At 34.3% G+C, this 15423-nt stretch overlaps 1 protein-coding gene across 1 annotated transcript; it reads left to right on the top strand.

Annotated features, from left to right (window-relative positions):
* Nucleotides 1–8492: 8492 nt before the first annotated feature.
* On the top strand, nt 8493–14579 carry LOC133859464 (isocitrate dehydrogenase [NADP]). Its single transcript, XM_062294870.1, has 16 exons — nt 8493–8637; nt 10248–10291; nt 10387–10496; nt 10828–10865; nt 10999–11076; nt 11168–11221; nt 11293–11394; nt 11578–11669; nt 11770–11873; nt 12060–12128; nt 12219–12334; nt 12492–12526; nt 13102–13244; nt 13407–13529; nt 13615–13704; nt 14262–14579. The coding sequence occupies exons 1-15, from the start codon at nt 8589–8591 to the stop codon at nt 13694–13696; spliced, it is 1239 nt and encodes a 412-aa protein (XP_062150854.1). The 5' UTR covers nt 8493–8588; the 3' UTR covers nt 13697–13704; nt 14262–14579.
* The last annotated feature ends 844 nt before the right edge of the window (nt 14580–15423 follow it).

The following is a 15423-nucleotide window of genomic DNA, read 5'->3' as shown; positions in this document are numbered from 1 at the left end:
TCGGTTTGTAGAAAATTTTATAAAACTCACATATAAGAGTGACGTGTGTTCTTTAAATATGTGAGAATTACATGTTTTTTTATTAATGCTATTAAAAAAGCATACGGAAATTTATATACTATTAAAACGCGTGATTCTCATGTGCTACGAGACATAAATCTTATATGTGGGTTTTATAAAATTTCTGTCCGTTAGAGGCTACCAACTTATTTAGCAATTCAATTGGATATATTTTTTTTAGAAAAAAAAAAAAGAAAAAAAAAAGAAAAAGAAAAAAGGAAAAAGAAAACTCTTTTAACGAAGTGGTGTGCTGTCATCAATTCAAATACAATATGGGCTTTTTGCTTTTCTCATCAAACCCTAATCCCCATATTCTTATCTAAAAGAAGAATAGATATATATAGTCGGTTTCTTTATATATATATATATATATATATATTAAAGGAGACACATGTCACCTTTAGATTGGATATGATGTGCCAGCAGAAGATGGGATGGAAAAGATCTATTTAATAAATTTTAAAACTTATAGAAAAATTTAATAAAAAGTGATAATTCACTTCTAAAGCAGTTTTTTCTAAAATAAAATGAGATAGAAAAAACAAAAATGATGGTTCAACCAGCTAGTCTCCAGCCAAAAAGAAAAGAAAAGAGAGAGACAGCTGGTCAAACTTCCACTATTCAATTTTGGTTGTCCAACTACTGCTGGCTTTGTCCTACTTAAAAAAGGAGTCACATCTGATGTCCTGATTAAGGGTAGTTTTCACTTTTCATATACCCCACTTCCAAGAAGATTCTTTTTTGTCTCTGCCTGCTTTTAGTTCTTGTTTGTTTTTTTTTTTTTTTTTAAGGATCTTGTAATATCATTAAATAACTGACAAAGTAAGCTCAGAATTTACAAGTCCCGACAGACATGTCGGGTAAGAGTCAAACCACACCTTGTTTTGCTCAGAAGAAATAGCAAATTTTGCAAGATTGTGAGCAACCTGATTACCTTCCCGTTTTACATGAACAACAGCCCAAGACCCAAACTCCCGAAGAGTAGCCCGAACATCCATAATAAAATTGCCAAACTTACCAACGTTATCTTAATTATTGTTGAGAGAGTTAGTGATTTCTAACGCATCGCCCTCCAAAAGAATAGATTGAATACCCAGAAAGAGTCCAAATTGCACTGCTTGGCGCACCCCGTAAGCCTTTGCAATAGATGAGTCCATAATATGCTTTTGAGTTGAACACGCAGAAGCAATTACTCGTCCATCTGCATCTCGTGCAACCACTCCCACCCCAATCATTTTCTTTGGTCGACTGATAGCTGAATCCCAGTTCACTTTAATCACATTCCCCATTGGATGAGACCACTTCACTGTAGTAATAGTGGAACCAAGACCGGCATTTGACATCACGCCTTCACTGGATTTCCGAAATTCCTCTAGATCTTCAATTGCACATTTCATCGAACAAATGGGGGGCACAAGCTCTCCTTCAAAAACCCTTCGATTCCTCCTAAACCAAATCTTCTGAGCAATCAAGATCAGTAATTCGATCTCCTCCTTCTCCAACCGGACCTGCAATTTCCCAAATAAATCCATAAAACTAGTCTCCATCACCGGACACTTCTGGATTCGGACTGGGCTTTCATTCCACACGGCCTTAGCTGCTTCACAACTCCAAATGGCATGGACAGTAGACTCGGCTTCTAGACCACACATGGGACAGAGTGGATCATCAGTAATCCTGCGTTTGCATAGATTGTGCTTTGTGAGCAGAATCTCATTACAAGCTCGCCAAAGAAAGAGCAAAACATTCCGTGGAAGATGCAACTCCCAGAGTTTCTTCCACAGTGGCGTCTTCAAGGCTACAGAAGAGGTAGTTCCTTGTAAACTTGAATGACTTTCCATTTCAAGATGATATGCACTCTTTACTGAAAAATGCCCTGTTTTTGTTTCTGCCCAAATCACCCGGTCTTGCAAAAAACGTGGAGAAATGGCTATACTACATATTTGTTCAACCAAATCGGCTGGGAATAATTGCTCAATTACAGGTAAATTCCACCAATTCACATTAAGATCAATTAGATCACTGACTTTGGCCTCTGGACTAATCCCTGGAATTGGAATTTGGATTTTGTGAGAAAAAGTGTTTGGTATCCATTTATCCCCCATAATTTTAACATTCAAACCATCACCAATCCTCCACATAATACCATCACTCTTGTTTGTTGAAATTTGGACGTTGTTTTCTTAGACTTAAATATTTAAATTTTATTAATTTTAATTTTTAAAATAATTAATAATTTAACATAATTTTATATTAGAAATTTTGAGTTTGAACTCACAAATAAAATAAAGCATTAAAATAATAGTTGAATATTAAAAAAATAATTATTTTTAAAAAAAAAAAAAAAATTAGCTTAAACTTTTGAAATAATTAATAACTTTACAAAGAAAATACGGGCTCGTTTGCTAATAAGAACTAACACTAAATTTGATATATTAAAATATAGATGAATGTTATATCTCATTCTAGTGTCCTTTTGGGATCTTTTTATGCTAATATGACACCTTATATTTTTTTTATAAAAACAAGAAAAAGAAATCAAGCTATAATTTTTCTTTATTAAAAACAAGGTGTTATGTTAGCATAAAAAGACGACAGGAAGATACTAGAAGGAGCTGTAACATTTCTCTATAATATATGAGATGAACAATTTGAACCCTGATTTCCAGAATATATATGATTAAACATTTAGACCCTAATTTCCTGAATATATCTCATGAACCATTTCTTACCTGGATTTTTATTTTTATTTATTAAAAAAATCTCAATCAAATAACAGTATAACACGAAGAAGCGTTCATATCGAGTCTACTTTCTAAATTCTTGCTTTCTTTTTCGCTTTTTCTTTCTTCTTCTTCTTCTTTTTTTGTTTTAAAAATTTTTATCTAGACTAGTCATATTTTTCAAAACCGCATTGATTGTTCATCTCATCTCAGAAAAAATGAATAAATAAAGTGCCGAAGGTGGTGACTAGGCTTGTCAATTTTTTACGCTACCCGCGAACAAAACACGAAAAAACAAGATCTAGGTTTGGCATTATCGGGTTCGGACCATAATCGGGTCAACCCAATTATAACCCGTTTATAATCGTGTTTAGCAGGTCAATCTGCGGGTTGGCCCCCAAACACGACTATGACACGGTTCCATTAAAAAAAAGAAAGAAAGTGAATTTAGTGATTTAGTGAAGAACCATAGCCACCCGCCTTTTGGCCCTTTCACTATTTTTGTCTTTCTGGACGATGAAGATCACTTCTCATTTCTACCTTCACCAGTTCACCTTTCACGCAGCCAACAGCCATGACGCCTCATCGGCTTCAGCCTTCACGCAACGCCCATCCCGTCTAAAACTCTGAGTCTCTGACCGACCGAGGTGCGTTAATCTTTGATTCTTTGTTCCTCTGTCTGTAGACTTTGTACCGAGATGCTTTGAAGCTTTTGGTTTAGGCCCCTCAAACCTTGGAAGCTCGTGTCTGAAACTCTGAAATCTGAATCTTGTTGGTAATAGCGACGAAGTCCCAGCGGCTTAATCAGTGAATTGTGTTTATCGGGTCATGTTCGTATTACCCAGTTCACACTCGGATCGTGTTTAGGTTATAGGTTCCAACCCGATTAATAATTGGGTCGGGTTTGTGTTGGACCCGATTGTGTAATTGGGTCAATTGAATCGATACGAATCTGACCCGCTAACCCGAATTGCCAAGTACAGAGGTGACGGTCCTCCTATCCCATGATTGAGAAAAAGATTCCAATAAATATATGTTTCTTTTTTCTATGGGAACATATTTGATTTTTCCTCCTTTTGGCTGCAAGTCTGATTTGGGCAACTATTTTTTTCAGACGGTGCTAGGTTATTGTGTTAGGTGGAACTCATGTGACGTCGCAGATTATTGGCATTGCCCACTGGTTTAACTCCATTTACATTGCTGCCATTAAGCCACATTTTTATTTTTATTTCATTTTTTGTGATTAATAAATATTCAGAATCTAGAGAATTTAAGTATGTCGTATTTTTTTTAGGAGTAATACTATTTTTTACACATTTATTATATTCATTTTATATAACCTAATGTAATGTAAAATAGATGTAATAAATAAGTGTGAATAGTAACATTATTCATTTATAGCATGTTGTCGAAGGTTTAATTAATGGGAATTGAGAAAAATTAATACAATTCAATTAAGGAACTAAAATTATGAAGAAAAAAAAAAAAAACCTTTTTCTTTTGGGCAATATGGAAAGAGCAAAGTTTTTATTTATTAGGCTAAGAAAATTCATTTATTCATTCAGTTCATAAATCAATCAAAAAACACCAACCCCATAACAGGATCTAAGGACCACTTTGCTCCTTAATTACAATACTATTGATACTTCGTATAGTATCCTCCAACCAAATACAATATACCTTATTATGAGCCGCCTCTTTAGCGAGTACATGAGCTGTGAAATTAAAATCTTTAGACACATAAGTAAAACTCGTAGCTCGAAACCATTTTATTTCATATTGAATGCTCTCTATGAAATGACCCATCTTTGAGAAATTGAGAAAACTCGTGTCGATGTCGGTAAGAATTATATAAATTCTAAAAACATATGCTAGTTTAGTAAATTAGATTAAAAAAAGTTCTTTCATTTCAATTTGGAGAAAAATGTTATCACTATGAAAAATGTTTTACTAGCAATAATTTATTCCAAACCTTTCACAATCCATTTGTTGAATTGTTCGTTGCTTGGTTTAAACTCAATAGGAACGAATCCCCCTTTAGATAATTCGCTAAAAGAATGAAAAATGGTGACCTGATTTACATGCCAAAAGTCAGTGGGATAGGACTTTTTCTCTAAAGTGAAAGACTTTATTGTTGAAAATCCCAACCTTCCAAGAGTTAAAAGTGGAATTGGTAATGGTGGTTGTTCAATTGCTTCATAACTTAGCTTCTACGGAGCATTATGTTTTTGACTATTTATGCTGTAAAACTACGTTTAGTTTTTAAAGAAGTACAAAAACATTCAATTATGAAAATTCTTTAGGTCAGATGGATCGGAATTTGATTCACTGGCGGAATTGAACTCGGCTCTATTCGTGAATGAGAAAGGGTTCGATTGAGCTCATCTGCCTTTAAAAAAACTCGAGATGCAAAATTCATATGCTCAATATATTACATAGGGACATTCTTTCAATTGACTATTCGAATTTGTTGCAATTTCAACGGTCAATTACGATAAATTTTGGTTTAAGAAAACGTACACCCCATGACCCAATTTCGGTTCAAGATTTTTTTTTGGGGGGGGGGGGGGCAAGCATGAAGAAAACGTTACAAATAGTAGTTTATTCAAAACCTTCATACATATGGATATATATGAAAGTTATGATATCACATTACTTTTAACATATGGTCCATACCTTGTATTGACATGGTTACAAGATCATTATTTTAAAAATAGAATCAGACCAACTCTTTTCATGTACACCCAATGCATGACCTCACAAGAGAGAAAAAAAAATAGATAACTGAGTACATTTTCTTATAATTATTGGACATTGGCCTAGTCACCAAGGACATCCAAGTCAAAGGTGGTGACAGAATCAAGATCTGTGCTTGTAATCCTTTGCGTTGTCAATTTGTCAGTTTCCTTTTATTTTAGGCCTTTTATGCCAATTAAACATGGGAAGTTTTCTAACTGGACAACGTTTTTGTATGTAAAAAATTAGATCCATCATATACTTTAAAATACATTGCTAACATAAGGGATTGCCAAAGCCAAACTATAATATTTTAGAAGTTTGAGCAACAAAATAAGGAGGATGTATAGAATATTTCTAAGAAAATATATTGTTTAACATTATAATATTTGCACCTTAGACACCCCCCTTTAGGATATATATATACAGAGAGAGAGAGAGAGAGAGAGAGAGAGAGAGAGACTTAAATATGAGAAATATTTAGACACCAAGTTGTTAAATACTCAAGATTACCGATCCCATTTCCATAATAATCAAAACCAAAATCCAATAAAGCAATAAAACAATCAACACAAAGATTTTGATAATAAAGTGAAAACATTTTGAAAAATTATTCAAAAGTAAAACCATTTCAGGGCAGCCAACTCTAAAGGCATTCACTATAAAAGACTTGTGTTACAAATTGTTCTTGTAATGCCCCGACTTTAGATATACACACGCCTCACCACTGTTCACTTAACAAAACAATAAAAAATTATTAAAATTTTCTCTTTTTTAAAAAATAAAAAAAAAAATTATTTCTCATCCATCACACACAACTTTCCTTTTAAAAAAAAAATATTATTTTAATGAAATAATGATATTGAATAGTTAAAATGTAATGCTTTAAAAAAAATGGATGACTAAAATATAGAAAATTGGTTTTTAGCTATTTTGGCTAGTGGTCTTACCAAACATAGTCAATTGGGTGAGTTTGGTAAACATTTGTGTTGTAGATATATATTTATTTATTTTTTGAAATAGTAATAAGAAATAATTGGCAATAAAATAAATAGAAGTTATGGATTTTTTTTTCGTATAAAAAAGTGAAAAAAAAAATTGTTAAAAAGTAATTGGTATAATATAAAAAGTAAAGAAAATTGTTAAAATAGAGTTTACTTTTTGAGGAAAAATATAGAGTGGTTTGCCAAATATATGTCTCAAAAAAATAGTGCTATACATTTTGAGTTCAGGATGAAATCATGATTTTTTTATTGAGAGGAGCAAAGTAGAAATAAGGGTCAGACCCATTTTTGATAGGGATCAAACCTAATTTTATATATATATATATAACTTCATAACAAAAATTTAAAGAACTTTCAAAAACCACTGCATAGTTCCATCACTGACTGTGTTTATTCTAAGTGCTCAAAATAAAATAAATTACTACCAAATCTGATGGTTAATACTAATACTAGTTTTAATAATCTCATATACTCATACTATGTATCTAACCTTGTTTTACCACTCCGACGGTTTTGCATGTTGATGCCTCTGTTTGTTTTTCCTCGATGGTCTTGTAGGCTTCAGACCGATGGCTCGGGTGATAGTTATCTTCTTTGGGTAACCGTTCCCTTGCAAGAGGTGCATTTTTTGGGTTAAGGGGTTTCTTTCGGGTGTGCTTTTGGGGGCAATTTTGTCGGGTGTTGGTTCCGGATTCTTCTAGTCGGTTTGATGGCGTGACCCAGTTTTGTTATGGATTTGTCATTGTTCCCTGTTGTGTTTTGTTTTAGTCTTGTTGTAATATTATAAGGCAGTTGCTTTGTATTTTTAGATCAAACCTGGTCTGTAAAAGCTAGTGTATAACACAAAATGTGTGACTTCTCATCGATCAAGGAGAGACTTATATATACGTAGATGCATCTTTTGTTGTCTAGGTTATTTTGTAGCAGATGTGGTCTGTTATAGTGGTTTAAGTCTGACATTGTCTGGATAGAAGATTCTCTGCCCCTATGCTTCTGACTTAATTTATTATGAATCTTTTGTACCCCTGAACATTAGACCAATTCGGTCTCGTTTCTATCTATTGAAATGGATCTTTCATTTCATAAAAAAAAAACCCCTGTTTACCATCCAAAATGACTAACCAAAAATAAAAAAGAAAAAAAGAAATAAGTTATTGCACCAGCATAATTGGTTGCATTCTCATTTTCCCTCCTATCCCATTTGTAGCCGGAAAGATTCCCCCCTCTCTCTCTCTCTCTCTCTCTCTCTCTTAGTTTGACTATTGTGCTTTTATGATTTAGGTACTATCTTAATTACCCTTTTGGTTAATTACCCTTTTACTAATTCCGTAACCGTCCAAGGCAACAATGGGTCAACGCTATGATAATTATCTCCAGCTGACTAAACCAAACAAGCACCATACACGCCTTGTTGGATTGGATGGTCCAGCTTACAGAGTGCCAATTAGGTAAGCATTTTACCCGCGGGCCTTACTCAAAGTTTAGAATTAATCTTGTCCAAAAAAAGCATCAACCTTGATTAATCTCAGTCTCTCCGTCCTAAACGTATGGCATAATTATTAAGGGATTTTTACAAATGAGGTTTCGAACTCTTAGACCTGCATTGTGTGAAATGTAAAATATAATCATTTCATTTTAAGTAATAATCCCTTAAAATGAAATGATTATTATACCCATCGCCATCGGATACTCTTCATTTCATTTTAAGTAACATGAAAAATATAATCATAATCATAATCATAAAATAGCTCCTCTCCGCTTTAAGCTTCGTTCCCTAAAATTTTGATTTATTTTTTTATTTTTATTTTTTGAAGAAAAAATTTTGATTAATTGAATTTACAAGAGAGTGTTTATTTTTCCACCAACGAATAGAATGGCAATACAGGTAATAAAGAAGGAGTAGAAGGACAGAGAATTACTTCGCTCATCTAGTGCATAACGGGATTCAATATATATAAAAAGGGTCTTCCTGCCTCTCCACCATCCCTCCACTCTCACATCGCTCTTCGTCTTCATTGATACCAATTCCTGCACGACTCTATATTTTCAGAGAGTTCAGAGAAAAATGGCGTTCGAGAAGATCAAGGTGGCCAACCCCATCGTTGAGATGGACGGTGAGATCTCCTCCCTCTCCTAAGAAGCGCTTTTCAATGCCCTGATCCTTCTCTCTCTTGAGCTCCCAATTCGCAGATATTTTTGTTCGACCTTTACCGACTGTTTATACCTATAAACACCTACTTCATTATCAACGAACGAAGAACGACACTTTCTCTTTCATTAGATCACAAACAACACCTGTGATTGCATATAAACTATGATCAACATGAAATTATTTTAATATCAACTTCCGGAAATGGCCGATCTATCTTTTTTAATTGATAGAATGCTTTTCTACGCTCTAAGATCTGTCCGGTAGAGTATTTAATGTACATATGTGTCGTAGCTAAGATCTCTATATATTAATAGTCGTTTAGAGGTTTTATCTTGATGAGAATATTCCGATCCCTAGCTTTTTGTAAAGATTATTCAATAGTATGGATTTTGTTCAATAGTATCTTTATGGTAACCAATAGGAGAATTTTTGGTCAATATATGCATCAACTATATATATTGTTCCATTTCGAGCTCTGCTCCGCTTGCGTGAAAATCACCGTGATTGAGCTGGGCCTGGCTGGCCTCGCCTTATTTAATCGGACAAGCTCAACTACTGTCTGTTGGTTGATTGGTTAAGTTATTTGATTACTTTAGTTGCTAATCTGAAGTTTAGAAAGTAATTCTAGAAAAATATACCAATAATATTGTTGGTGAAGATGACATGAGACAGCTGACCTGATTGCTATTATCTGTGATAGACTCTGAAATTTACTCCATGTTTTTGGGTTCATTTTCTATTCTTTCCCTGGTCTGCAGCCAATTCTTTGGAATAATAATTGAGAGTGGTATTTGATAATAAATTATCTGTATGACTAATATCATTGTAAGTGATAAGAGCCTTGTGATCTGATATAAATGCAATTGGTTGCTATCAATTTTGATATATGTATGAGTAAGATTGCTGCCTCATTCTATCCATGATGAAGAAGTCCCTTTTCCAAAAGAAAGTTCTCAAAATAAGGTATATAACCAAAGTTTATGAGCAAATAATACAATATCAAGCTCGAAAAGGCTTATAAAAATATTAGAAAGTTAAAAAAAGGATAAAAATGAGGCTCCAAAAGAATAGGGGATTCAGTAGTGGGACAGGCGTCTGCTGCAATTTGCAATTGATGAACTTGTATAGAGCTTTAACAACGTATATGCGAGTTCATAGGTTGTTCAGATAAGCAAGTTCTTGCTTGTTGGTGACTTCATCTCATTCTCTAATTCTTTGACAAACTTTGCCATAATTCGCAACACATGCGGCATATTAACTATGTATTAGTAGCATATCATGCTGTCTGATATGCTACTTCTTTCGGTTGGAGATTTGCAATGGCAGATAGAAACAATGATAGGGAACAGAAAATTCCTGTTTTGGAAACAATCTAATCTCTATGAAATGGTTGATTATTGGAAGAGGGCCTCGCTTCATGTGGGTGTGGCCACAAAGCAATACACTATAAATTTGACTAGATATTACGTCAGACTTTGCAATGTTCAATGTTTCAAAGAATTACTTTTATGCAATGAAATATATTTCTCTTTTCTGCTTCTCATACTATGCATTTTTTATTCCATGACACAGGAGATGAAATGACTCGAGTATTCTGGAAATCAATAAAGGATAAGGTGATTTAATATTATTGTGTCTCATCCACGTGTCATTCTGGTCAAAACTTTGAGGGACTTGCTTATATGCATAATTTTCTTTGTTGTATCTGCAGCTTATTTTCCCCTTTCTGGATTTGGACATTAAGTACTTTGACCTTGGACTTCCTCATCGTGATGCCACTGATGATAAAGTTACAATTGAAAGTGCAGAAGCTACTCTTAAGTATGTTTTGGTACATTTTTTTCATAAGTTTCTAGAAAAAATGTTGGTTCTTGTGGTTAATAGTATTCGATCCTTAACAAGCAGAAAGAAAATGTTGGTTCTTGTGGTTTTTTAATACCTGTTCCTATATTTGTTACCTTGATATATTTCTATGCCTATGATTCTATTAATATTTGGTGGTAAAAATCATATTATCTGACTATGATGTGACCTAATTATGATATATGACTTGTGCTGTTTTTATTTGTAGCAGCATAGAATTTTTTTTTTTTTTCTTTGTCTGGCACCCTTTATTATTGTTGTACATTGACGGTTATTTTGTCAATTATAGGTATAATGTAGCCATCAAGTGTGCAACTATTACTCCAGGTACTAATGTTGAACATGAGCATCCATTTTACTTGTTAAAATCCTGAACTGCCTGGATCCTTACTATTATTATGATATTTCCATCAGTACTGGACATGAACAGGAGTTTCATAATTTTTCTGGTGATTGACAGATGAAGATCGTGTGAAGGAGTTTAAGTTGAAGCAGATGTGGAAGAGTCCAAATGGGACAATTAGGAATATTTTGAATGGTCAGTGAACTTGAACTTATGATAATCCGTCTTGGTTACAATTGTTTGCATTTTCCTTATGATGGGCTGCTGTGGTTGGCATATTCTGCAGGTACTGTCTTCAGAGAACCAATTATTTGCAAAAACATTCCTCGCCTTGTCCCAAGTATGTACAACGAGATTTCCTTTACATTCTTTTAGTGTAGTAGAATTTCTACTGACTGTGACTGTTATCAGGTTGGAACAAGCCTATATGCATCGGAAGGCATGCTTTTGGTGATCAATACCGAGCAACTGATACAGTTATTAAAGGAGCTGGGAAATTAAAACTGGTGTTTGGTAAATCTTTTACTTTGTTTGATGGCCTTTGGAGATCCTACATATTTAGATTCTATAATTACTGCCAACTGTAGATACAGATGATTCCTTTGTACTTTTAAAAAAAAAAAAAAGTACACAAATTTCTCCAATTGGTATTCATGTATAATGGTTTATGAGAAAAGGTTCATAAAATGCTTGCAGTACCAGAAGGAAAAGAGGAGAAGACAGAGTTGGAGGTCTTCAACTTTACAGGTGCTGGAGGAGTGGCATTGTCTATGTATAACACTGATGAGGTTTGATTCTTGGGCCTCCTTTGTATTTCAGTTGGAGACAAATATCTCAATTGCTGGACACAACTGATTTTCCTTTTTCATATTTGACGCGGGCATTCAGTCTATCCGTTCTTTTGCCGACGCTTCCATGAACACTGCCTATCAGAAAAAGTGGCCACTTTATCTTAGCACAAAGAACACCATTCTTAAGAAGTATGATGGAAGGTATGTGACCTTGTTAGCTTGTTACTTATAACTCTTTTTAAATTAATATTATTGTTATTTTCTTATTATAGAAATTTAATATAATTCTTTTTCACAATTTAATCCTGTGGGAATTTTGTTAAACCCATGTTCCTGGCCTCTTGTTCCATCAATATATGTTTGATAATATGCATTCATTCAATGAAGATTCAAGGACATATTTCAAGAAGTTTACGAGGCCAACTGGAAATCAAAGTTTGACGCTGCTGGCATATGGTGAGCATTCTGTTAGTTTTTGCTTTAAAGTGATGGTTTATGCAGGTCACCCTTTCGTTTATTAAGTTAGTTACATGATTGAATTGGAAGGTATGAACACCGTCTCATTGATGATATGGTGGCTTATGCTCTCAAGAGCGATGGAGGTTATGTATGGGCATGCAAGAACTATGATGGTGATGTCCAGAGTGATTTCTTAGCCCAAGGTGTGTAACAAACCGCTAATGACTTTTAAGGAGTCAACATAGAGAGACTTTCTGTATTCTGTGCCTGGACCTTAGACATATTATAACTGCATTAATGTTGTGAGTTGAATATTGTATCTGGGAATTCACTGCTTTCTTTTGAAATGCGTGCTTACAGGGTTTGGATCTCTTGGATTGATGACATCTGTACTGGTGCGTTTTTTGTTAAACAGTTCCTTATGTAAACTAAAATTATGGGTGGCATCTTGGATCTCTTGTGTTAGCTTAGTATATATGCCTGCACTGTAGATTCTATTTGCTACTTATCCTATCATCAAAAATTGCTTCAAGTTCAAAAAATATTGCTAGATTGTACTGCAAATGTTCCCATTTTTAGCTTGCAATTGTATGCTATATAATGCCATCAACACTGTTTACTCACTTGTCACACCATCATACCATGTATATCTGCAGAAATAATGAACTTTTCATTCGAGAAAAATGCACAATTTCAACATTAGGTGGTAAGATAGACATAAATGCCATGGACTTATTTCCTTGCCATTTTTTATTTTGCATATGAGTCTATGACTGAATGACAGCCCAATGAACTTGGAAATAAGGCTTTGGGAGTGGAGGAGCATAAGCATTTGGGTGAATACAAAAATATAGGATGTAGAAACACACTAGAGCAGGCATTAGGGTTAAAACATGATTCAATCTTTCTCTACCTTTTTCGTTCCTTTATGTGTGTGGTTTGGCTTACTGGTAATGTGGATTTGTTTCAGGTTTGTCCAGATGGGAAGACCATAGAAGCGGAAGCTGCCCATGGTACTGTTACACGGCATTATAGGGTTCATCAGAAAGGAGGTGAAACCAGCACAAACAGCATAGCCTCGATCTTTGCTTGGTCGCGAGGGCTTGCACACAGGTATGGTTTTGTTTATCTGCAGAGTTGGGCTCTGCACTAGGTTCTTGAGATATTATGTATATTTTAAGCTTCATTAGGGGGAGAAACTTGAATGGAAATGAATTTACTTATTTAGAGAAAATGGATTTTGTTTGAGTATCTAACTATATTTTTGGTTGACAGGGCGAAGCTGGACGAGAATCCTAAACTCTTGGATTTCACTGAGAAACTAGAAGCAGCTTGTGTTGGAGTTGTGGAATCTGGAAAGATGACCAAGGATCTTGCGCTTATTATCCATGGACCTAAGTAAGCATGTGTAGAGTAGGTAGATGTTCTATTTAACATGATTTACTATTTTCATGTTTGTGATATACCGCCATGCGTTGTACAGGCTTGCTAGGGAACACTATCTGAATACTGAAGACTTCATTGATGCTGTTGCTGGGGAACTTAAAGCAAGACTTTCTGCCTAACCATAGTTGTACGTAAACATTTTTATCAATTTCATTCTATGCGCTAGAATGGTGTTTATACCTCAGTTTCTGATTTGTTTTTGTTTTTGCCCCCTCCTGTATACGATGAAAGATAAAAACTGCGAAATAATCTTTTTGGCGAATACTTTGACCTAAATCCTCTTATCTTTTCTGCTAGAGATAGATGCTTGTTAGGTGGTTTTTAATGTGCAATGCCTTGGATACTTAAAGAAGTATGAATCGATTTGTCACAGCGTCATTTATTAGTGGGTAGCATCTCCCAATATGATTTAAGAATCTTATTATTATTTTTAAAGCTCATTTCACAGAGTTTTTCAGTCTCAAGATCTCTCTCGGGGTTCTGGTTCCAAGATTTTGTATTATTGCTCGTTTTGTGTTTAGGTTGGGGGTACACATGGCTTATAAAATTTGAAATTAATTACACCTTCATGTTCTTCTTTCCGTTGGGTCTATGAATTTTTTCACTTTCATTTTGAGCCATGATATATGAGAACTTGAATAAATGAAGTTTTGGTTTTTTTTTTTTTTTTTTTTTTGGTGGCAGGAGTGGATCCTACACCGTGAAGAAAGAATGAGAAGTCGTTTTGGTAACTCGATATGATATTAAGGAACAATAAAACATTTGTTGGGGGGGTTGGATTGGACGTTTCGGTGTCTTCATGTGGCGGAGTTTTGGGGGGCGCTAATTCTGATTGCTTTAACAGACAGCTCTCGACTTTTGATCATCTTTAATCTCATTTTCACACTAGACTGGTGCTCTACTTGCTTGAAATGAATTTGGTTCTACACTATTGAACGTATCGTATGTCTAGCAGTCTAGGTTCTATCAAAATTATATCGAGTATCAAATTTGTGTTTTCCACATCGCCAAATAATATTAAATTGAATTAATATCCTCCCAATTAATTAAAGTGAATTAATATCAGAGTCATTGTGATAACTTCCCATTGATTAACATATGGATTCACGCCGTGTGGACCACGGCAGTTTCATACTTTTTAAACCCTTTACTGTGACTATTGCATGCACTTCTAAGGACGTATTTCGTAATTGTATGTTAACACAACACGGTTATATAATTCATGTTCAAATTTTCAAACTTTTGTTTTGGCATATAACATGCTGACACTTGGCATGGTTCTACAGCGTGACTGGCTAAGCAAGCTTCTGGTATGTTTTCATATTAAGTAAGGCTACTTAGTATGGCTATCATTTAATCACAATGGTGTGATAGTAAAAATTAACTTAAAAAAATAAAAATTTAATAGTTGCTTTTCATTGTAACATTACCCCAATTATATAAGATTGTTTAGTAGTCTACTGCATAGCATTTCTTTCATTTTTGAGTGCCCTTATCAACTTGTAAGAAAGTGGACTGTTGATGGGGTAAGAAGTATATGGGGGAGAAAAATGGAAATGCTTGCAATAAAGACTTACTTGCAAATAGAAGTTCTCCAAACTAGGTTAGGAGAGTTTTTTTCTCTAAAACTGTTGTGTTCTTTTAAACATATAAAAAACACGTTTTCTTAAAAACCCCAATAGAGTTTGGACTTACCATGAAGGTCTTAAACTGTATCTTTCTCACACACGCATGTAGAGTCCAAGAACCTGTTTAGAATTGTGTTGAAAAATAGAGCATTTGAGATAAAAGTTTCATGTTCAAGCTTTTTTCAAAAATGCGTTTTGGCCCTTTTTTAGAGTAAAAA

Source organism: Alnus glutinosa, chromosome 2 (assembly GCF_958979055.1).
Source record: "Alnus glutinosa chromosome 2, dhAlnGlut1.1, whole genome shotgun sequence".
NCBI lineage: Eukaryota > Viridiplantae > Streptophyta > Magnoliopsida > Fagales > Betulaceae > Alnus > Alnus glutinosa.
The sequence above is the reverse complement of the archived record's forward strand: the minus strand, read 5'-3'. Positions and strand labels throughout refer to the sequence as shown.

Coding starts and splice junctions, on each gene's coding strand:
- LOC133859464 (XM_062294870.1), top strand. CDS start 8,589: ATGGCGTTCGAGAAGATCAAGGTGGCCAACCCCATCGTTGAGATGGAC. Junction 12,129..12,218: donor TTTGACGCTGCTGGCATATG/GTGAGCATTCTG, acceptor TTGAATTGGAAG/GTATGAACACCGTCTCATTG. Junction 13,245..13,406: donor TCGCGAGGGCTTGCACACAG/GTATGGTTTTGT, acceptor TTTGGTTGACAG/GGCGAAGCTGGACGAGAATC.